The sequence below is a fragment of the Oncorhynchus gorbuscha genome, linkage group LG09 (assembly GCF_021184085.1).
Source record: "Oncorhynchus gorbuscha isolate QuinsamMale2020 ecotype Even-year linkage group LG09, OgorEven_v1.0, whole genome shotgun sequence".
NCBI lineage: Eukaryota > Metazoa > Chordata > Actinopteri > Salmoniformes > Salmonidae > Oncorhynchus > Oncorhynchus gorbuscha.
Window position 1 is genome coordinate 98,799,750 of NC_060181.1, and position 24,385 is coordinate 98,824,134.

At 47.7% G+C, this 24,385-nt stretch overlaps 1 protein-coding gene across 1 annotated transcript in view; it reads left to right on the top strand.

Moving 5' to 3' along the window:
* The window catches only part of LOC124044489 (bone morphogenetic protein receptor type-2-like), a 94,709-nt gene that overhangs the window by 48,933 nt on the left and 21,391 nt on the right, over positions 1-24,385 (top strand). The window contains exons 5-9 of the mRNA XM_046364118.1: positions 4,339-4,538; positions 6,788-7,018; positions 15,043-15,157; positions 19,816-19,976; positions 20,359-20,506. Of these exons, the coding sequence (XP_046220074.1) occupies positions 4,339-4,538; positions 6,788-7,018; positions 15,043-15,157; positions 19,816-19,976; positions 20,359-20,506 (855 nt within the window). The remainder of the gene's footprint in view (positions 1-4,338; positions 4,539-6,787; positions 7,019-15,042; positions 15,158-19,815; positions 19,977-20,358; positions 20,507-24,385) is intronic.

Sequence of the window (24,385 nt, forward strand, 5' to 3'; positions counted from 1 at the left end):
CTGGTTTTAGTCTGGTTTTAGTCTGGTATTAGTCTGTTTTTAGTCTGGTATTAGTCTGGTTTTAGTCTGGTTTTAGTCTGCTTTTAGTCTGGCTTTAGTCTGGTATTAGTCTGGTTTTAGTCTGGTTTTAGTCTGGTATTAGTCTGGTTTTAGTCTGGTATTAGTCTGGTATTAGTCTGGTTTTAGTCTGGTTTTGGTCTTATTAGTCTGGTCTTTTAGTCTGGTATTAGTCTGGTTTTAGTCTGGTTTTAGTCTGGTAATTAGTCTGGTTTTAGTCTGGTTTTAGTCTGGTATTAGTCTGGTTTTAGTCTGGTATTAGTCTGGTTTTAGTCTGGTATTAGTCTGGTTTTAGTCTGGTTTTAGTCTGGTATTAGTCTGGTTTTAGTCTGGTATTAGTCTGGTTTTAGTCTGGTTTTAGTCTGGTATTAGTCTGGTTTTAGTCTGGTTTTAGTCTGGTATTAGTCTGGTTTTAGTCTGGTATTAGTCTGGTATTAGTCTGGTATTAGTCTGGTTTTAGTCTGGTTTTAGTCTGGTATTAGTCTGGTTTTAGTCTGGTTTTAGTCTGGTATTAGTCTGGTTTTAGTCTGGTTTTAGTCTGGTTTTGGTCTGGTTTTAGTCTGGTTTTAGTCTGATTTTAGTCTGGTATTAGTCTGGTTTTAGTCTAGTTTTAGTCTGGTATTAGTCTGGTTTTAGTCTGGTTTTAGTCTGGTTTTAGTCTGGTTTTAGTCTGGTTTTAGTCTGGTATTAGTCTGGTTTTAGTCTGGTTTTAGTCTGGTTTTAGTCTGGTATTAGTCTGGTTTTAGTCTGGTTTTAGTCTGGTATTAGTCTGGTTTTAGTCTGGTTTTAGTCTGGTTTTCTGGTCTTTTAGTCTGGTTTTAGTCTGGTTTTATTAGTCTGGTTTTAGTCTGGTTTTAGTCTGGTATTAGTCTGGTTTTAGTCTGGTTTTAGTCTGGTTTTAGTCTGGTATTAGTCTGGTTTTAGTCTGGTTTTAGTCTGGTATTAGTCTGGTTTTAGTCTGGTTTTAGTCTGGTTTTAGTGTGGTATTAGTCTGGTTTTAGTCTGGTATTAGTCTGGTTTTAGTCTGGTTTTAGTCTGGTTTTAGTCTGGTATTAGTCTGGTTTTAGTCTGGTTTTAGTCTGGTTTTAGTCTGGTTTTAGTCTGGTTTTAGTCTGGTATTAGTCTGGTTTTAGTCTGGTTTTAGTCTGGTTTTAGTCTGGTATTAGTCTGGTATTAGTATGGTTTGCAGTTGTGCAGTTGCAAACCGTAGTCTGTTTTGGAGCAGTGGCTTCCTCCTTGCTTGAGCGGCTTTTCAGGTTATGTTGATATAGGACTCGTTTTACTGTGTTTATAGATACTGTTGTACCTGTTTCCTCCAGCATCTTGACAAGGTCCTTTGCTGTTGTTCTGGGATTGATTTAGACTTCTCGCACCAAAGTACATTCATCTATAGGAGACAGAACGGGTCTCCTTCCTGAGCGGTATGAACGCTGCGTGGTCCCATGGTGTTCATCTCTAGGAGACAGAACGCGTCTCCTTCCTGAGTGGTATGACGGCTGCGTGGTCCCATGGTGTTTATACTTGCGTACTATTGTTTGTACAGATGAACGTGGCGCCTTCAGGCTACTGTTTTTTTTCTGGGGTCTTGGCTGATTTAATTTCATTTTCCCATGATGTCAAGCAAAGAGGCACTGAGTTTGAAGGTAGGCCTTGAAATGCATCCACAGGTACACCTCCAATTGACTCAAATTATGTCAATTTGCTTATCAGAAGCTTCTAAAGCCATGACATCATTTTCTGGAATTTTCCAAGCTGTTTAAAGGCACAGTCAACTTAGTGTATGTAATCTTCTGACCCACTGGAATTGTGATACAGTGAACTATAAGTGAAATCTGTTTGTAAACAATTGTTGGAAAAATTACTTGTGTCACAAAGTAGATGCCCTAACTGACTTGCTTTAACAAGACATTTGTGGACTGGTTAAAAGACGAGTTTTAAATGACTCCAATCTAAGTGCATGTAAACTTCCGACTTCAACTGTATCTGTTAGTAGACTGTAGTAGTGAGTTATATCTGTTGGTATATGCACTATTGTTAAGTGACTGTCCCACTGGATGTCAATCAGGGGAAACCAATTTGTAAGTCGTTCTCTGGACAACCAGGCTGCTAAATGGTTCTAAATGTAAATGTAAATTTTATTTTAACTTTATTTAACTAGGCAAGTTAGTTAAAAACATATTCTTATCAGGGTCACCAGGCTGCCTAGGAGTATGGTTCTCAATCAGGGACAACCAGGCTGCCTATGATGTCACAATCAGGGACATTGTCGGGACAACCAGGCTGCCTAAGTTGGTTCCCAATTGGGACAACCAGGCTGTCAGACCAATCAGGGACAACCAGGCTCCATATTGTATGGTTCTCAATCACTTGGACAAAAACAATAAAATGTTCTCAATCAGGGACAACCAGGCTACCTGAAGTATGGTTCTCAATCAGGGACAACCAGGCTGCCTAAGTATGGTTCTCAATCAGGGACAACCAGGCTGCCTAAGTATGGTTCTCAATCAGGGACAACCAGGCTGCCTAAGTATGGTTCTCAATCAGGGACAACCAGGCTGCCTAAGTATGGTTCTCAATCAGGGACAACCAGGCTGTAAGTATGGTTCTCAATCAGGGACAACCAGGCTACCTAAGTATGGTTCTCAATCAGGGACAACCAGGCTGTAAGTATGGTTCTCAATCAGGGACAACCAGGCTGCCTAAGTATGGTTCTCAATCAGGGACAACCAGGCTGCCTAAGTATGGTTCTCAATCAGGGACAACCAGGCTGTAAGTATGGTTCTCAATCAGGGACAACCAGGCTACCTAAGTATGGTTCTCAATCAGGGACAACCAGGCTACCTAAGTATGGTTCTCAATCAGGGACAACCAGGCTACCTAAGTATGGTTCTCAATCAGGGACAACCAGGCTGCCTAAGTAGGGTTCTCAATCAGGGACAACCAGGCTGCCTAAGTATGGTTCTCAATCAGAGACAAACAGGCTGCCTAAGTAGGGTTCTCAATCAGGGACAACCAGACTGCCTAAGTAGGGTTCTCAATCAGGGACAACCAGGTTACCTAAGTATGGTTCTCAATCAGGGACAACCAGGCTACCTAAGTATAGTTCTCAATCAGGGACAACCAGGCTACCTAAGTATGGTTCTCAATCAGGGACAACCAGGCTGCCTAAGTAGGGTTCTCAATCAGGGACAACCAGGCTGCCTAAGTATGGTTCTCAATCAGAGACAAACAGGCTGCCTAAGTAGGGTTCTCAATCAGGGACAACCAGACTGCCTATGTAGGGTTCTCAATCAGGGACAACCAGGCTACCTAAGTATGGTTCTCAATCAGGGACAACCAGGCTACCTAAGTAGGGTTCTCAATCAGGGACAACCAGGCTACCTAAGTATGGTTCTCAATCAGGGACAACCAGGCTACCTAAGTATGATTCTCAATCAGGGACAACCAGGCTACCTAAGTAGGGTTCTCAAACAGGGACAACCAGGCTACCTAAGTAGGGTTCTCAATCAGGGACAACCAGGCTACCTAAGTATGGTTCTCAATCAGGGACAACCAGGCTACCTAAGTAGGGTTCTCAATCAGGGACAACCAGGCTGTAAGTATGGTTCTCAATCAGGGACAACCAGGCTACCTAAGTATGGTTCCCAATCAGGGACAACCAGGCTACCTAAGTATGGTTCTCAATCAGGGACAACCAGGCTGCCTAAGTATGGATCTCAATCAGGGACAACCAGGCTACCTAAGTAGGGTTCTCAATCAGGGGCAACGATTGACAGCTGCCTCTGATTGAGAACCATACCAGGCCAAACACAGAAATCCCAAATTATAGAAAAAAAGAACACAGACTGCCCACCCCAACCCACGCCCTTGACCATACTAAAACAAAGACAAAACAAAGGAACTAAGGCCAGAACGTGACTTGTTTGATATTAAAGACCGGAGGACAGGAGATCTCTTGAAGATCCCCCTGTTGACTCCTGTTCCTGAAAGTGTTCATTAGTTGAGTTAGTTCAGTATGTGAAGTGAGTGAATGCACATCGTACGCAAGGTGAACTGGCTCTCTAGCTTATGAAGGAGAAACATTTACCTACCTGTAGACCAAGCTATGTCTATCTCTGTATGGTGCTATGATCCTGAAATGGAAATGTGACCAGGCTCTTGGCCCCATAGAAATTATAGAAGCTGTGTTTTAGGATGTAGGATCTCCGTACCTGCCCCTAACCAACTCTGACCCCTGCTGTGTGATGTCATCCTCTGACCCTGTGATGTCATCATCCCCAGACCCGCGGCCGCTGTACCGCGAGGAGACCATCGTGATCGCCCTGGCGTCTGTCTCCATAGTAGCGGTGCTGATCATGGCGCTGTTCTTCGGGTACCGCATGCTGAGTGGAGACAGGAAACAGGGACTACACAACATGGACATGATGGAGGCCGCAGACTCAGAACCCAGCCTCGACCTGGACAACCTTAAACTACTAGAGGTGAGTAGTGGTGTTGTAGTACTTAGGGTTGCTGTTACTAGTGGTTTGGGTAATTATGACATGATGGAGGCTGCAGCCTCAGAACCCAGCCTCGACCTGGACAGCCTTAAACTACTAGAGGTGAGTAGTGGTGTTGTAGTACTTAGGGTTGCTGTTACTAGTGGTTAGGGTTATTATGACATGATGGAGGCTGCAGCCTCAGAACCCAGCCTCGACCTGGACAGCCTTAAAGGACAACTCCACCTCTTTTCAACCTCGTATTCATTCTCTCCAGCACCATACCAGTGTCTACATATGTGAAAACATGTTTCTATGAACTGTGGTTAAAAAGAGAAGAAGAAAGGTCCTGTAAAAATGTTCTTTCTATCCAGAGGGAGGGTTATTTCTAGGCAGAGGGAGGGTCATTTCTAGGCAGAGGGAGGGTCGTTTCTAGGCAGAGGGAGGGTTGTTTCTAGGCAGAGAGAGGGTCGTTTCTAGGCAGAGGGAGGGTTGTTTCTAGGCAGAGGGAGGGTTGTTTCTAGGCAGAGGGAGGGTCATTTCTAGGCAGAGGGAGGGTCGTTTCTAGGCAGAGGGTGGGTCGTTTCTATCCAGAGGGAGGGTTGTTTCTAGGCAGAGGGAGGGTTGTTTCTAGGCAGAGGGAGGGTTGTTTCTAGGCAGAGGGAGGGTCGTTTCTAGGCAGAGGGAGGGTCGTTTCTAGGCAGAGGGAGGGTCGTTTCTAGGCAGAGGGAGGGTCGTTTCTAGGCAGAGGGAGGGTCGTTTCTAGGCAGAGGGAGGGTCGTTTCTAGGCAGAGGGAGGGTTGTTTCTAGGCAGAGGGAGGGTCGTTCCCAGGCAGAGGGAAGGCAATTTCTTTGGAGCCAGAGGGGAGGGTCATTTCTTTGGAGCCAGAGGTGAGGGTCGTTTCTTTGGAGCCAGAGGTGAGGGTTGTTTCTTTGGAGCCAGAGGTGAGGGTCGTTTCTTTGGAGCCAGAGGGGAGGGTCATTTCTTTGGAGCCAGAGGGGAGGGTCATTTCTTTGGAGCCAGAGGTGAGGGTCGTTTCTTTGGAGCCAGAGGTGAGGGTCGCTTCTTTGTAGCCTGAGAGTTGAGGGTCGTTTCTTTGTAGCCAGAGAGTTGAGGGTCGTTTCTTTGTAGCCAGAGAGTTGAGGGTCGTTTCTTTGTAGCCAGAGAGTTGAGGGTCGTTTCTTTGTAGCCAGAGAGTTGAGGGTTGTTTCTTTGTAGCCAGAGAGTTGAGGGTTGTTTCTTTGTAGCCAGAGAGTTGAGGGTCGCTTCTTTGTAGCCAGAGAGTTGAGGGTCGCTTCTTTGTAGCCAGAGAGTTGAGGGTCTTTCTTTGTAGCCAGAGAGTTGAGGGTCTTTCTTTGTAGCCAGAGAGTTCAGGGTCTTTCTTTGTAGCCAGAGAGTTGAGGGTCGCTTCTTTGAAGCCAGAGAGGAGGGTCGTTTCTCTCGAGCCAGAGAGGAGGGTCGTTTCTCTCTAGCCAGAGAGGAGGGTTGTTTCTCTCGAGCCAGAGGGAGGGCCATTTCTTTCGAACCAGAGGGAGGGTCGTTTTCTTGCTCTCCAGGACACCGCGAATCTCATAGTGTTTGACAATGTTTTTTTATTGATGATGTCATACAGTATGTAGACACTGGTGTTGTGCTGAACGTAGTAGAGTTGAGTTGACCTTTAAACTCCTAGAGGTGAGACTAGAATGGCAGTGTTATCACCTTACTAGCTTATAATGGATGGCCCCTCCCTCTCTCTCCCTCTATCTCTCTTCCTCTCTCCCCTCCTTCTCTCTTACTCTCCCTCTCTCTTCCTCACTCCCTCGCCCCTCTCTCTTCCTCTCTCCCCCTCCTTCTCTCTTACTCTCCTTCTCTCTTCCTCTCTCCCCCTTCTTCTCTCCCCCTTCTTCTCTCTTCCTCTTTCCCCCTCCTTCTCTCTTCCCTCTCTCCCTCGCCCCTCTCTCTTCCTCTCTCCCCCTCCTTCTCTCTTCCTCTCTCTCCCCCTTCTTCTCTCCCCCTTCTTCTCTCTTTCTCTCTCCCTCTCCCCTCTCTCTTACTCTCTCCCTTGCCCCTCTCTCTTCCTCTCTCCCTCTCCCCTCTCTCTTCCTCTTTCCCCCTCCTTCTCTCTTCCTCTCTCCCTCGCCCCTCTCTCTTCCTCTCTCCCCCTCCTTCTCTCTTCCTCTCCCCCTTCTTCTCTCTTCCTCTCTCCCTCGCCCCTCTCTCCCTCTCCCCTCTCTCTTCCACTCTCACTCTGTCTCTTTCTCTCTCCCAGTTGATTGGTCGTGGGCGGTATGGCTCAGTGTATAAAGGTTCTTTAGAAGAGGGTCCCGTGGCGGTCAAGGTGTTCACCTACCAGAACCGTCAGAACTTTGTCAACGAGCGAGCCATCTACCGTGTCCCCCTGCTGGAGCACGATAACATCGCACGCTTCATCGTAGGAGACGAGAGACTCACAGCCGACGGACGCGTGGAGTACCTACTGGTCATGGAATATTACCCTCATGTGAGTACTGTACCTACTGGTCATGGAATATTACCCTCATGTGAGTACTGTACCTACTGGTCATGGAATATTACCCTCATGTGAGTACTGTACCTACTGGTCATGGAATATTACCCTCATGTGAGTACTGTACCTACTGGTCATGGAATATTACCCTCATGTGAGTACTGTACCTACTGGTCATGGAATATTACCCTCATGTGAGTACTGTACCTACTGGTCATGGAATATTACCCTCATGTGAGTACTGTACCTACTGGTCATGGAATATTACCCTCATGTGAGTACTGTACCTACTGATCATGGAATATTACCCTCATGTGAGTACTGTACCTACTGGTCATGGAATATTACCCTCATGTGAGTACTGTACCTACTGGTCATGGAATATTACCCTCATGTGAGTACTGTACCTACTGGTCATGGAATATTACCCTCATGTGAGTACTGTACCCACTGGCCTGGCTGGGATATTACCCTCATGTGAGTACTGTACCCACTGGCCTGGCTGGGATATTACCCTCATGCGAGTACTGTACCCACTGGCCTGGCTGGGATATTACCCTCATGTGAGTACTGTACCCATTGGCCTGGCTGGGATATTACCCTCATGTGAGTACTGTACCCACTGGCCTGGCTGGGATATTACCCTCATGTGAGTACTGTACCCACTGGCCTGGCTGGGATATTACCCTCATGTGAGTACTGTACCCACTGGCCTGGCTGGGATATTACCCTCATGTGAGTACTGTACCCACTGGCCTGGCTGGGATATTACCCTCATGTGAGTACTGTACCCACTGGCCTGGCTGGGATATTACCCTCATGTGAGTACTGTACCCACTGTGGCCTGGCTGGTCTAGGGGTAATGCCACAGCCTCTAGTGTATGTTCATATCCAGTCTCCTGTCCTTTGACACAGTCTGTCTTTCACCACTGTCATCCTCTAGATGTTCTATACTATAATAAGGCCTGTTGTTTGGATCATGGATTGTCATTGGTTGATACCAGGGAGTTATTCACCATAATCCCTGTGTAACAGTTCTATTTGAATTATCAAGATGCATCCACTGTCCCGCAGCCCAGCCAGGCATTTATAAACTTCATCCACTGTCCCGCAGCCCAACCAGGCATTTATAAACTTCATCCACTGTCCCGCAGCCCAGCCATACATGCATAAACTTCATCCACTGTCCCACAGCCCAGCCAGGCATTTATAAACTTCATCCACTGTCCCGCAGCCCAGCCATACATTCATGAACTTCATCCACTGTCCCACAGCCCAGCCAGGCATTTATAAACTTCATCCACTGTCCCGCAGCCTAGCCAGGCATTCATAAACTTCATCCACTGTCCCGCAGCCTAGCCAGGCATTCATAAACTTCATCCACTGTCCCACAGCCCAGCCAGGCATTCATAAATTTCATCCACTGTCCCGCAGCCCAGCCAGGCATTCATAAACTTCATCCACTGTCCCGCAGCCCAGCCAGGCATTTATAATCTTCATCCACTGTCCCGCAGCCCAGCCAGGCATTTATAAACTTCATCCACTGTCCCGCAGCCTAGCCAGGCATTTATAAACTCCATCCACTCTCAGAAAAAACTCCCAGAAAAAAGCATGGGGACAATACATAAGCCTCCCTGTCTTCCCTATCTTCCCTGTCTGCCCTATCTTCCCTGTCTGCCCTATCTTCCCTGTCTGCCCTATCTTCCCTGTCTTCCCTATCTGCCCTGTCTTCCCTGTCTTCCCTATCTGCCCTGTCTTCCCTATCTGCCCTGTCTTCCCTGTCTTCCCTATCTGCCCCTGTCTTCCCTATCTGGCCTGTCTTCCCTGTCTTCCCTGTCTTCCCTATCTTCCCCTGTCTTCCCTATCTGCCCCTGTCTTCCCTATCTGCCCCTGTCTTCCCTATCTGCCCCTGTCTTCCCTGTCTTTCCTATCTGCCCCTGTCTTCCCTGTCTTCCCTATCTGCCCTGTCTTCCCTATCTGCCCCTGTCTTCCCTATCTGCCCCTGTCTGCCCTATCTGCCCCTGTCTTCCCTGTCTTCCCTGTCTTTCCCATCTGCCCCTGTCTTCCCTGTCTTCCCTATCTGCCCCTGTCTTCCCTGTCTTCCCTATCTGCCCCTGTCTTCCCTGTCTTCCCTATCTGCCCCTGTCTTCCCTGTCTTCCCTATCTGCCCCTGTCTTCCCTGTCTGCCCTGCCTGCCCTGTCTTCCCTATCTGCCCCTATCTTCCCTGTCTTCCCTGTCTTCCCTATCTGCCCCTGTCTTCCCTGTCTTCCCTATCTGCCCCTGTCTTCCCTATCTGCCCCTGTCTTCCCTGTCTTCCCTATCTGCCCCTGTCTTCCCTGTCTTCCCTATCTGCCCCTGTCTTCCCTGTCTTCCCTATCTGCCCCTGTCTTCCCTATCTGCCCCTGTCTTCCCTGTCTTCCCTATCTGCCCCTGTCTTCCCTGTCTTCCCTATCTGCCCCTGTCTTCCCTATCTGCCCCTGTCTTCCCTGTCTTCCCTGTCTTCCCTATCTGCCCCTGTCTTCCCTGTCTCCCCTGTCTTCCCTGTCTTCCCTATCTGCCCTGTCTCCCCTGTCTTCCCCAACTGCCCCTGTCTTCCCTATCTTCCCTATCTGCCCCTGTCTTCCCTGTCTTCGCTATCTGCCCCTGTCTTCCCTGTCTTCCCTATCTGCCCCTTGTGCTAGATGTTCATGGTTATAGAAGCTGTTCAACAGTCTGATAGAAGCTGTTCAACAGTCTGATGGTGATAGAAGCTGTTCAACAGTCTGATAGAAGCTGTTCAACAGTCTGATGGTGATAGAAGCTGTTCAACAGTCTGATGGTGATAGAAGCTGTTCAACAGTCTGATGGTGATAGAAGCTGTTCAACAGTCTGATGGTGATAGAAGCTGTTCAACAGTCTGATGGTCTGGTAATAGAAGCTGTTCAACAGTCTGATAGAAGCTGTTCAACAGTCTGATGGTGATAGAAGCTGTTCAACAGTCTGATGGTGATAGAAGCTGTTCAACAGTCTGATAGAAGCTGTTCAACAGTCTGATGGTGATAGAAGCTGTTCAACAGTCTGATGGTGATAGAAGCTGTTCAACAGTCTGATAGAAGCTGTTCAACAGTCTGATGGTGATAGAAGCTGTTCAACAGTCTGATGGTGATAGAAGCTGTTCAACAGTCTGATAGAAGCTGTTCAACAGTCTGATGGTGATAGAAGCTGTTCAACAGTCTGATGGTGATAGAAGCTGTTCAACAGTCTGATGGTAATAGAAGCTGTTCAACAGTCTGATGGTAATAGAAGCTGTTTAACAGTCTGATGGTGATAGAAGCTGTTCAACAGTCTGATGGTGATAGAAGCTGTTCAACAGTCTGATGGTGATAGAAGCTGTTCAACAGTCTGATGGTGATAGAAGCTGTTCAACAGTCTGATGGTGATAGAAGCTGTTCAACAGTCTGATGGTGATAGAAGCTGTTCAACACTCTGATGGTGATAGAAGCTGTTCAACAGTCTGATGGTGATAGAAGCTGTTCAACAGTCTGATGGTGATAGAAGCTGTTCAACACTCTGATGGTGATAGAAGCTGTTTAACAGTCTGATAGAAGCTGTTCAACAGTCTGATGGTGATAGAAGCTGTTCAACAGTCTGATAGAAGCTGTTCAACAGTCTGATGGTGATAGAAGCTGTTCAACAGTCTGATGGTCTGGTAATAGAAGCTGTTCAACAGTCTGATGGTGATAGAAGCTGTTCAACAGTCTGATGGTGATAGAAGCTGTTCAACAGTCTGATAGAAGCTGTTCAACAGTCTGATAGAAGCTGTTCAACAGTCTGATAGAAGCTATTTAACAGTCTGATGGTAGTAGAAGCTGTTCAACAGTCTGATGGTGATAGAAGCTGTTCAACACTCTGATGGTGATAGAAGCTGTTCAACAGTCTGATGGTAGTAGAAGCTGTTCAACAGTCTGATGGTGATAGAAGCTGTTCAACAGTCTGATGGTGATAGAAGCTGTTCAACAGTCTGATGGTGATAGAAGCTGTTCAACAGTCTGATGGTCTGGTAATAGAAGCTGTTCAACAGTCTGATGGTGATAGAAGCTGTTCAACAGTCTGATGGTGATAGAAGCTGTTCAACAGTCTGATGGTAGTAGAAGCTGTTCAACAGTCTGATGGTGATAGAAGCTGTTCAACACTCTGATGGTGATAGAAGCTGTTCAACAGTCTGATGGTAGTAGAAGCTGTTCAACAGTCTGATGGTGATAGAAGCTGTTCAACAGTCTGATGGTAGTAGAAGCTGTTCAACAGTCTGATGGTGATAGAAGCTGTTTAACAGTCTGATGGTGATAGAAGCTGTTTAACAGTCTGATGGTGATAGAAGCTGTTCAACAGTCTGATGGTGATAGAAGCTGTTCAACAGTCTGATGGTAGTAGAAGCTGTTCAACAGTCTGATGGTGATAGAAGCTGTTCAACAGTCTGATGGTAATAGAAGCTGTTCAACAGTCTGATGGTGATAGAAGCTGTTCAACAGTCTGATGGTGATAGAAGCTGTTCAACAGTCTGATGGTGATAGAAGCTGTTCAACAGTCTGATAGAAGCTGTTTAACAGTCTGATAGAAGCTGTTCAACAGTCTGATAGAAGCTGTTCAACAGTCTGATAGAAGCTGTTCAACAGTCTGATGGTGATAGAAGCTGTTTAACAGTCTGATGGTAGTAGAAGCTGTTCAACAGTCTGATGGTGATAGAAGCTGTTCAACAGTCTGATGGTAATAGAAGCTGTTCAACAGTCTGATGGTGATAGAAGCTGTTCAACAGTCTGATGGTAATAGAAGCTGTTCAACAGTCTGATGGTGATAGAAGCTGTTCAACAGTCTGATGGTGATAGAAGCTGTTCAACAGTCTGATGGTGATAGAAGCTGTTCAACATTCTTGCTGTCCCTCAGGTAGACATTCTGGCTGTCCCCCAGGTAGACAGGTAGAAATTCTGGCTTTCCCTCAGGTAGACATTCTGGCTGTCCCTCAGGTAGACATTCTGGCTGTCCCTCAGGTAGACATTCTGGCTGTCCCTCAGGTAGACATTCTGGCTGTCCCGCAGGTAGACATTCTGGCTGTCCCTCAGGTGCACAGTCTGGCTTTTCACCCAATAAATATTTGATTTCATAGTTTCAAATTCTTTGTACTGAATGATAATTTTGAGAAAGTAATATTCTCTTTAATTTGAGTATTTGTGACAGTGTAATAGGAAACCAGCTCGGTCTCTACCTCTTTCCTGGAGCAGAGTGAGCACAGCCTGTCCTCTCTGGGCAGCCATGTTTTTCTGTGACGACCGGTCTCTATAGCCAGATTGTCCTCTCTGGGCAGCCAGGTCAGAGCCCAGACAGATCCTATGATTAACGGTCAGATTCCATGTCTGACAGAACCTGTGGTTAACGGTCAGAGCCCAGGTCTGACAGAACCTGTGGTTAACGGTCAGAGACCAGGTCTGACAGAACCTGTGGTTAACGGTCAGAGCCCAGGTCTGACAGAACCTGTGGTTAACGGTCAGAGCCCAGGTCTGACAGAACCTGTGGTTAACGGTCAGAGCCCAGGTCTGACAGAACCTGTGGTTAACGGTCAGAGCCCACGTCTGACAGAACCTGTGGTTAACGGTCAGAGCCCAGGTCTGACAGAACCTGTGGTTAACGGTCAGAGCCCAGAGCCCAGGTCTGACAGAACCTGTGGTTAACGGTCAGAGCCCAGGTCTGACAGAACCTGTGGTTAACGGTCAGAGTCCCTTTCTGACAGAACCTGTGGTTAACGGGCCGAGCCCAGGTCACACAGAACCTGTGGTTAACGGTCAGAGCCCAGGTCTGACAGAACCTGTGGTTAACGGTCTGAGCCCAGGTCTGACAGAACCTGTGGTTAACGGTCAGAGCCCAGACAGAACCTGTGGTTAACGGTCAGAGCCCAGGTCTGGTTAACGGTCAGAGCCCAGGTCTGACAGAACCTGTGGTTAACGGTCAGAACCCAGGTCTGGTTAACGGTCAGAGCCCAGGTCTGACAGAACCTGTGGTTAACGGTCAGAGTCCAGGTCTGGTTAACGGTCAGAGCCCAGGTCTGACAGAACCTGTGGTTAACGCTCAGAGCCCAGGTCTGACAGAACCTGTGGCTAACGGTCAGAGCCCAGGTCTGACAGAACCTGTGGTTAACGGTCAGAGCCCAGGTCTGACAGAACCTGTGGTTAACGGTCAGAGCCCAGGTCTGACAGAACCTGTGGTTAACGGTCAGAGCCCAGGTCTGACAGAACCTGTGGCTAACGGTCAGAGCCCAGGTCTGACAGAACCTGTGGCTAACGGTCAGAGCCCAGGTCTGACAGAACCTGTGGTTAACGGTCAGAGCCCAGGTCTGACAGAACCTGTGGTTAACGGTCAGAGCCCAGGTCTGACAGAACCTGTGGTTAACGGTCAGAGCCCAGGTCTGACAGAACCTGTGGTTAACGGTCAGAGCCCAGGTCTGACAGAACCTGTGGTTAACGGTCAGAACCCAGGTCTGACAGAACCTGTGGCTAACGGTCAGAGCCCAGGTCTGACAGAACCTGTGGTTAACCTTGATTTCAGGGTTGTGTAGAGTGAGACCAGGTGCTGCAGATTCTTGTAATGCTTTGGCCAATTAATTAATGTAGATGTTAAATAGTGTTGGACTTATTGGACAGCCCTGTTTCACTCCACGTCCCTGAGAGACTGAGAGAAGAAGTTTGCTTGTTGCCAATTTTAACCACACATCTGTTTTTAGTGTCTTCCCTCCATTACCACTTTCTATTAGTTTATATAAAAAACATTTCTGCCAAGTTGAATCAAATGTCGGTTGTACGATCATTTAAAAAAAAAAATCAATCTGGCTTCTGTTCAAGACGTTGAGTGAAATGTTTTCACACACACACAACAAACAGAAGAAATGTTTAAAGTTAGAGTCCGTGCTCCTTTTTGGTTGACTCACTCAGTTTGGTCGTTTGATGTAGTTGCATTAACTCCCCTTGCCAGGTTTGTTCTAGCCCGTTTCTTCTGGCTAGCTTGTTAGTCTGCTGGCTAGGTCTTTGTGGTGTAGCTAGCTAGCGAGAGTCAAAACTTATTCATTTGAGGGACAAAGTTACTTCTGGGATTGAATTATTCTTTAGATTTGAGTGTTTATCTCATTCTAAAAACACAACAAAACTGAAATAAGTCAGCAGCTCACTTTGAGCATGTCTGTAACTCTCCCTCTTCCTACCCTTCCTCTTTTCCCTCCTCTTCCTCTTTTCCCTCCTCTTTCTTCTCCCTTTCTTCCCACTCCTCCTCATCCTCTTCCTCCCCTTTCCTATTGCTTTTCCCCCGCATCATTCTCTTGCTCCTCTTCCTCTTCTCCCTCCTTTTGCTCATCCTCCTCCCCTTCCTCTTCTCCCTCCTCCTCCCCCTTTTCCTCTTCTCCCTCATCTTCCACCTTCTCCTCTTCTCCCTCCTCTTCCTTATCCTCCTTCTCACCTTCCTCTTCTCCCTCCTCCTCCTCCCCTTCCTCTTCTCCCTCCTCCTCCTCCCCTTCCTCTTCTCCCCCTCCTCCTCCCATTCCTTTTCTCCCTCCTCCCCTTCCTCTTCTCCCTCCTCCTCCTCCCCTTCCTCTTCTCCCCCTCCCTCCCCTTCCTCCCCTTCCTCTCTTCTCCCTCCCCTCCTCCTCCTCCTCCCTCCTCCCCTTCCTCTTCTCCCTCCTCCCCTTCCTCTTCTCCCTCCTCTTCCACCTTCTCCTCTTCTCCCTCCCCTTCCTCTTCTCCCTCCTCCCCTTCCTTTTCTCCCTCCTCTTCCACCTTCTCCTCTTCTCCCTCCTCCTCCTCCCCTTCCTCTTCTCCCTCCTCTTCCACCTTCTCCTTTTCTCCCTCCTCATCCTCATCCTCCTCTTCTTTATCCTCTCCTTTCCTCATCCTCCTCTACTTTAACTCTGGTGGGAAGTGAGCTGACAGCCAACTCTCCAACCTGTATCTGTATGTGTGTCTACGATGAAACAGTAAAGTCATGTTGTTGTTCTCCTCTCCAGGGTTCTCTGTGTCAGTACCTGAGTCTGCAGACAGGAGACTGGGTCAGCTGTTGTCGCCTCACACACTCTGTCACACGGGGGCTGGCCTACCTGCACACTGAGCTGCTGAGAGGAGGTAGGAGTCAGAGCTTTGGGATCTTTCTTTAGCCCAGTGAGTCTGTGTGTGAATAAAAAATCATTGAGAACACAGACTTATACTGAGACCTCAAGGCCTGAATGATGAGGGGGAGGGGAGGAGGAGAGGGAGGATATTGAGGATGATGATGATTATTTAGGTTGAAAGTCATGTTTTTCCTAAAGCAGAATATGTTAGGCAAAAGGCCCATGGTATTTCTACTCCCTAATGTCATGTTTAGAAAGCCAGGGAGGAAAACAGAGATGCTCTAATTGGTTTTATCATATCAGCCTCTACTCCCAGTGGAGAGAAAGGAGTCATGCCAGAGAGCGAACACACTGTTCTGTTCTTCATCAAATGACAGGCTGCTGGGCTTCTGGCTAGGGAGAAGGCATCAAGCTGGGGCCTTATAGGGCTGCTCTCTCTGTCTGTCTCTCTCTCTGTGACTCTCTCTCTCTGTCTCTCTCTCTCTCTGTATGTCTCTCTCTGTGTCTCTCTCTCTCTCTCTGTGTGTCTCTCCCTGTGTGTCTCTCTCTCTGTGTCTCTCTCTCTGTCTCTGTCTGTCTGTCTGTCTGTCTGTCTGTCTGTCTGTCTGTCTGTCTGTCTGTCTGTCTGTCTGTCTGTCTGTCTGTCTGTCTGTCTGTCTGTCTGTCTGTCTGTCTGTCTGTCTGTCTGTCTGTCTGTCTGTCTGTCTGTCTGTCTGTCTGTCTTTTTTATTTTTTATTTCACCTTTATTTAACCAGGTAAGCTAGTTGAGAACACCTTTATTTAGCCAGGTAGGCTAGTTGAGAACAAGTTCTCATTTGCAACTGCGACCTGGCCAAGATAAAGCATAGCAGTGTGAACAGACAACACAGAGTTACACATGGAGTAAACAATTAACAAGTCAATAACACAGTAGGAAAAAAAGGGGAGTCTATATACAATGTGTGCAAAAGGCATGAGGAGGTAGGCAAATAATTACAATTTTGCAGATTAACACTGGAGTGATAAATGATCAGATGGTCATGTACAGGTAGAGATATTGGTGTGCAAAAGAGCAGAAAAGTAAATAAATAAAAACAGTATGGGGATGAGGTAGGTAAAAATGGGTGGGCTATTTGCCGATAGACTATGTACAGCTGCAGCGATCGGTTAGCTGCTCAGATGTTTGAAGTTGGTGAGGGAGATAAAAGTCTCCAACTTCAGCGATTTTTGCAATTCGTTCCAGTCACAGGCAGCAGAGAACTGGAACGAAAGGCGACCAAAGGAGGTGTTGGCTTTAGGGATGATCAGTGGGATACACCTGCTGGAGCGTGTGCTACGGATGGGTGTTGCCATCGTGACCAGTGAACTGAGATAAGGCGGAGCTTTACCTAGCATGGACTTGTAGATGACCTGGAGCCAGTGGGTCTGGCGACGAATATGTAGCGAGGGCCAGACGACTAGAGCATACAGGTCGCAGTGGTGGGTGGTATAAGGTGCTTTAGTGACAAAACGGATGGCACTGTGATAAACTGCATCCAGTTTGCTGAGTAGAGTGTTGGAAGCAATTTTGTAGATGACATTGCCGAAGTCGAGGATCGGTAGGATTGTCAGTTTTACTAGGGTAAGTTTGGCGGCGTGAGTGAAGGAGGCTTTGTTGTGGAATAGAAAGCCGACTCTTGATTTGATTTTCGATTGGAGATGTTTGATATGAGTCTGGAAGGAGAGTTTACAGTCTAGCCAGACACCTAGTTACTTATAGATGTCCACATATTCAAAGGTCGGAACCATCTAGGGTGGTGATGCTGGTCAGGCGTGCGGGTGCAGGCAGCGAACGGTTGAAAAGCATGCATTTGGTTTTACTAGCGTTTAAGAGCAGTTGGAGGCCACGGAAGGAGTGCTGTATGGCATTGAAGCTCGTTTGGAGGTTAGATAGCACAGTGTCCAAGGACGGGCCGGAAGTATATAGAATGGTGTCGTCTGCGTAGAGGTGGATCAGGGAATCGCCCGCAGCAAGAGCAACATCATTGATATATACAGAAAAAAGAGTCGGCCCGAGGATTGAACCCTGTGGCACCCCCATAGAGACTTCCAGAGGACCGGACAGCATGCCCTCCGATTTGACACACTGAACTCTGTCTGCGAAGTAATTGGTGAACCAGGCAAGGCAGTCATCCGAAAAACCGAGGCTACTGAGTCTGCCGATAAGAATATGGTGATTGACCGAGTCGAAAACGCCTTGGCAAGGTCGATGAAGACGGCTGCACAGTACTGTCTTTTATCGATGGTGGTTATGATATCGTTTAGTACCTTGAGCGTGGCTGAGGTGCACCCGTGACCGGCTCGGAAACCAGATTGCACGGCGGAGAAGGTACGGTGGGATTCGAGATGGTCAGTGACCTGTTTGTTGACTTGGCTTTCGAAGACCTTAGATGGGCAGGGCAGGATCGATATAGGTCTGTAACAGTTTGGGTCCAGGGTGTCTCCCCCTTTGAAGAGGGGGATGACTGCGGCAGCTTTCCAATCCTTGGGGATCTCAGACGATATGAAAGAGAGGTTGAACGGGCTGGTAATAGGGGTTGCGACAATGGCGGCGGATAGTTTCAGAAATAGAGGGTCCAGATTGTCAAGCCCAGCTGATTTGTACGGGTCCAGGTTTTGCAGCTCTTTCAGAACATCTGCTATCTGGATTTGGGTAAAGGAGAACCTGGAGAGGCTTGGGTGAGTAGCTGCGGGGTGGGCAGAGCTGTTGGCCGAGGTTGGAGTAGCCAGGCAGAAGGCATGGCCAGCCGTTGAGAAATGCCTGTTGAAGTTTTCGATAATCATGGATTTATCGGTGGTGACCGTGTTACCTAGCCTCAGTGCAGTGGGCAGCTGGGAGGAGGTGCTCTTGTTCTCCATGGACTTCACAGTGTCCCAGAACTTTTTGGAGTTGGAGCTACAGGATGCAAACTTCTGCCTGAAGAAGCTGACCTTAACTTTCCTGACTGACTGAGTGTATTGGTTCCTGACTTCCCTGAACAGTTGCATATCACGGGGGCTATTCGATGCTATTGCAGTCCGCCACAGGATGTTTTTGTGCTGGTCGAGGGCAGTCAGGTCTGGAGTGAACCAAGGGCTGTATTTTTCTTAGTTCTGCATTTTTTGAACGGAGCATGCTTATCTAAAATGGTGAGGAAGTTACTTTTAAAGAATGAGCAGGCATCCTCAACTGACGGGATGAGGTCAATGTCCTTCCAGGATACCCGGGCCAGGTCGATTAGAAAGGCCTGCTCACAGAAGTGTTTTAGGGAGCGTTTGACAGTGATGAGGGGTGGTCGTTATCTGCGGCTCTGTAGCGGATACAGGCAATGAGGCAGTGATCGCTGAGATCCTGGTTGAAATCAGCAGAGGTGTATTTGGAGGGCCATTTGGTCAGGATGACGTCTATGAGGGTGCCCTTGTTTACAGATTTAGGGTTGTACCTGGTGGGTTCCTTGATGATTTGTGTGAGATTGAGGGTCTCTGTCTCTTTCTCTCGCAATTCAATTCAAGGGCTTTATTGGCATGGGAAACATATGTTATCATTGCCAAAGCAAGTGAAGTATATAATAAGCAAAGGTGAAATAAACAATTAAAGAACTCACTCATCAATGTACCAAAATAATAAAAACATTTAAAATGTCATATTATGTTCAATAGTTAAAGTAGAAAAGGGATAATAAATATTTATACATTTACAATTGTGTTATATATTGTAATAAATATTATAGTTCAACCGTAGTACTGTGTTATATAGTGTAATATTACAGTTTAATCGTAGTACTGTGTTATATAGTGTAATATTACAGTTTAACCGTAGTACTGTGTTATATAGTGTAATATTACAGTTTAACCGTAGTACTGTGTTATATAGTGTAATATTATAGTTTAACCGTAGTACTGTGTTATATAGTGTAATATTACAGTTTAACCATAGTACTGTGTTATATAGTGTAATATTATAGTTTAACCGTAGTATTAACTGCAGTATTCAGCAAGGAGCTCTAAGTCATGACCATAAAGCAGACAGTAACATGGAGACATTCAGAGACCTCCCTCCCTCCCTCCCTCCCTCCCTCCCTCCCTCCCTCCCTCCCTCCCTCCCTCCCTCCCTCCCTCCCTCCCTCCCTCCCTCCCTCCCTCCCTCCCTCCCTCCCTCCCTCCCTCCTCTCTCTCTCTCTCTCTCTCTCTCTCTCTCTCTCTCTCTCTCTCCCCTACCTCCCTCTCCCTCCTCCTCCCTCCTCCCTCTCCCTCCCTCCCTCCCTCCCTCCTCTTCTCCCTCCCTCCCTCTCCCTCCCTCCCCTCCCTCCCCCTCCCTCCCTCCCTCCCTCCCTCCCTCCCTCCCTCCCTCCCTCCTCCTCCCTCCCTCCCTCTCTCCTCTCTCTCCCTCCCCCTCCCTCCCTCCCTCCCTCCCTCCCTCCCTCCCTCCCTCCCTCCCCCTCTCCCTCCCTCCCTCCCTCCCTCCTCCCTCCCCTCCCTCCCTCCCTCTCCCTCCTCCCTCCCTCCCTCCCTCCCTCCCCCTCCCTCCCTCCCCTCCCTCCCTTCCTCCATCCCTCCCTCCCTCCCCTCTCCCTCCTCTCCCTCCCTCCCTCCCTCCCTCCCTCCCTCCCTCCCCCTCCCCTTCTCTCTCGCTCTTTCTCCATCCCTCCCTTCCTTCCTCTCCTCTCTTCCAGACATCTACAAGCCAGCCATATCTCACAGGGACCTAAACAGCAGGAATGTTCTAGTAAAGAAGGATGGGACATGTGTGATCAGTGACTTTGGTCTGTCCATGAAGCTGACAGGGAACCGCCTGGTCAGGCCTGGAGAGGAGGAGAACGCTGCCATCAGCGAGGTGAGTCCCTAACCTCTGACCTCTAACCCTAAGCCTGGAGAGGAGGAGAACGCTGCCATCAGCGAGGTGAGTCCCTAACCTCTGACCTCTAACCCTAAGCCTGGAGAGGAGGAGAACGCTGCCATCAGCGAGGTGAGTCCCTGACCTCTGACCTCTAACCCAGAGAGGTGGAGAATGCTGCCATCAGTGAGGTGAGTCCCTAACCTCTGACCTCTAACCCAGAGAGGAGGAGAACGCTGCCATCAGCGAGGTGAGTCCCTAACCTCTGACCTCTAACCCAGAGAGGTAGAGAATGCTGCCATCAGTGAGGTTAGTCAGAAGAGGTCCCAGCGGTTCTGGAGGGTTAGTGTAGTGTTATAACACTGGTTCTGTCTTTCTCCAGGTGGGTACAATCCGCTACATGGCCCCAGAGGTTCTGGAAGGGGCGGTGAACCTGAGGGACTGTGAGTCGGCTCTGAAGCAGGTGGACATGTACGCCCTGGGCCTCGTCTACTGGGAGACCTTCATGAGGTGTACTGACCTCTTCCCAGGTAATAACCCCTGACCTCTAACCCTGGGCCTCGTCTACTGGGAGACCTTTATGAGGTGTACTGACCTCTAACCCTGAGCCTCATCTACTGGGAGACCTTCATGAGGTGTACTGACCTCTAACCCTGAGCCTCATCTATTGGGAGACCTTCATGAGGTGTACTGACCTCTTCCCAGGTAATAACCCTGACCTCTAACCCTGAGCCTCATCTACTGGGAGACCTTCATGAGGTGTACTGACCTCTTCCCAGGTAATAACCCTGACCTCTAACCCTGGGCCTGGTCTACTGGGAGACCTTCATGAGGTGTTCTGACCTCTAACCCTGGGCCTGGTCTACTGGGAGACCTTCATTAGGTGTACTGACCTCTAACCCTGGGCCTGGTCTACTAGGAGACCTTCATGAGGTGTACTGACCTCTAACCCTGGGCCTGGTCTACTGGGAGACCTTCATGAGGTGTACTGACCTCTAACCCTGGGCCTGGTCTACTGGGAGACCTTCATGAGGTGTACTGACCTCTAACCCTGGGCCTGGTCTACTGGGAGACCTTCATGAGGTGTACTGACCTCTAACCCTGGGCCCTGTCTACTGGGAGACCTTCATGAGGTGTACTGACCTCTTCCCTGGTAATAACCCTGACCTCTAACCCTGAGCCTCGTCTACTGTGAGACCTTCATGAGGTGTATCAAAAAGGATCTATTATATTGACAAGATGGTCGACTGACTCCTCCTCTAACAATGGAAATACATGTCCGCAAAGGTGAAAGACTGGAACGAGGATATCAGGTGCGAACGTTCTAGAGAGGGCAGATACTCGTTTGAACAACAGGCACAACTCCGATATACGGTGCCTTCAGAAAGTATTCATACCCCTTGACTTATTCCACATTTTGTTGTTACAGCCTGAATTCAAAATGGATTAAATATATTTAACACAACAACATGTGGAACAAGTCAAGGGGTGTGAATACTTTCTGAAGGCTCTGTACGTACACAGTGAGTAAAGAATGTTCTAGAAACAGAATATGAGGTGATCAGCATTTCATGTCTGTTTCTCAATATGCACACTACCATGCTCTCCTGAGTCACTGTCTGTTTCTCAATATGCACACTACCATGCTCTCCTGAGTCACTGTCTGTTTCTCAATATGCACACTACCGTGCTCTCCTGAGTCACTGTCTGTTTCTCAATATGCACACTACCGTGCTCTCCTGAGTCACTGTCTGTTTCTCAATATGCACACTACTACCGTGCTCTCCTGAGTCACTGTCTGTTTCTCAATATGCACACTACCGTGCTCTCCTGAGTCACTGTCTGTTTCTCAATATGCACACTACCGTGCTCTCCTGAGTCACTGTCTGTTTCTCAATATGCACACTACCGTGCTCTCCTGAGTCTGTCATGTTTGTCATTTATTGTCATGTCTTGTCCCTGTGCTCCCCATGAGTCACTGTCTGTTTCTCAATATGCACACTACCGCTCTCTCTGCTCTCTGAGTCACTGTCTGTTTCTAATCAATATGCACACTACCGTGCTCTCCTGAGTCACTGTCGGTTCTTGTATTGTATTCAATGCTGTGATTGCGCCCTGTCCTGTCGTGTTTTTGCCTGATTGTGTATCACCCTGTCCTGTCGTGTTTTGTGCCTTCATCAGAATGAGCAGGTGTCTCACACTACGGCCTGCTCTCCTGAGTCACTGTTATTCGTTTCTCAATACCTGCATGACAGAGTCACTGTCTGTTTCTCAATATGCACACTACCGTGCTCTCCTGAGTCACTGTCTGTTTCTCAATATGCACACTACCGTGCTCTCCTGAGTCACTGTTTGTTTCTCAATATGCACACTACCGTGCTCTCCTGAGTCACTGTCTGTTTCTCAATATGCACACTACCGTGCTCTCCTGAGTCACTGTCTGTTTCTCAATATGCACACTACCGTGCTCTCCTGAGTCACTGTCTGTTTCTCAATATGCACACTACCGTGCTCTCCTGAGTCACTGTCTGTTTCTCAATATGCACACTACCATGCTCTCCTGAGTCACTGTCTGTTTCTCAATATGCACACTACCGTGCTCTCCTGGGACACTGGCTGGTTCTCAATGAAACTGTGTCCTCCAGGAGAGATGGTAATGATGATATTGTGTCCTCCAGGAGAGATGGTAATGATGATATTGTGTCCTCCAGGAGAGATGGTAATGATGATATTGTGTCCTCTAGGAGAGATGGTAATGATGATATTGTGTCCTCCAGGAGAGATGGTAATGATGATATTGTGTCCTCCAGGAGAGATGGTAATGATGATATTGTGTCCTCCAGGAGAGATGGTAATGATGATATTGTGTCCTCCAGGAGAGATGGTAATGATGATATTGTGTCCTCCAGGAGAGATGGTAATGATGATATTGTGTCCTCCAGGAGAGATGGTAATGATGATATTGTGTCCTCCAGGAGAGATGGTAATGATGATATTGTGTCCTCCAGGAGAGATGGTAATGATGATATTGTGTCCTCTAGGAGAGATGGTAATGATGATATTGTGTCCTCTAGGAGAGATGGTAATGATGATATTGTGTCCTCCAGGAGAGATGGTAATGATGATATTGTGTCCTCCAGGAGAGATGGTAATGATGATATTGTGTCCTCCAGGAGAGATGGTAATGATGATATTGTGTCCTCCAGGAGAGATGGTAATGATGATATTGTGTCCTCCAGGAGAGATGGTAATGATGATATTGTGTCCTCCAGGAGAGATGGTAATGATGATATTGTGTCCTCCAGGAGAGATGGTAATGATGATATTGTGTCCTCCAGGAGAGATGGTAATGATGATATTGTGTCCTCCAGGAGAGATGGTAATGATGATATTGTGTCCTCCAGGAGAGATGGTAATGATGATATTGTGTCCTCCAGGAGAGATGGTAATGATGATATTGTGTCCTCCAGGAGAGATGGTAATGATGATATTGTGTCCTCCAGGAGAGATGGTAATGATGATATTGTGTCCTCCAGGAGAGATGGTAATGATGATATTGTGTCCTCCAGGAGAGATGGTAATGATGATATTGTGTCCTCCAGGAGAGATGGTAATGATGATATTGTGTCCTCCAGGAGAGATGGTAATGATGATATTGTGTCCTCCAGGAGAGATGGTAATGATGATATTGTGTCCTCCAGGAGAGATGGTAATGATGATATTGTGTCCTCAGGAGAGATGGTAATGATGATATTGTGTCCTCCAGGAGAGATGGTAATGATGATGTGTCCTCCAGGAGAGATGGTAATGATGATATTGTGTCCTCCAGGAGAGATGGTAATGATGATATTGTGTCCTCCAGGAGAGATGGTAATGATGATATTGTGTCCTCCAGGAGAGATGGTAATGATGATATTGTGTCCTCCAGGAGAGATGGTAATGATGATATTGTGTCCTCCAGGAGAGATGGTAATGATGATATTGTGTCCTCCAGGAGAGATGGTAATGATGATATTGTGTCCTCCAGGAGAGATGGTAATGATGATATTGTGTCCTCCAGGAGAGATGGTAATGATGATAGGAGAGATGGTAATGATGATATTGTGTCCTCCAGGAGAGATGGTAATGATGATATTGTGTCCTCCAGGAGAGATGGTAATGATGATATTGTGTCCTCTAGGAGAGATGGTAATGATGATATTGTGTCCTCCAGGAGAGATGGTAATGATGATATTGTGTCCTCCAGGAGAGATGGTAATGATGATATTGTGTCCTCCAGGAGAGATGGTAATGATGATATTGTGTCCTCCAGGAGAGATGGTAATGATGATATTGTGTCCTCCAGGAGAGATGGTAATGATGATATTGTGTCCTCCAGGAGAGATGGTAATGATGATATTGTGTCCTCC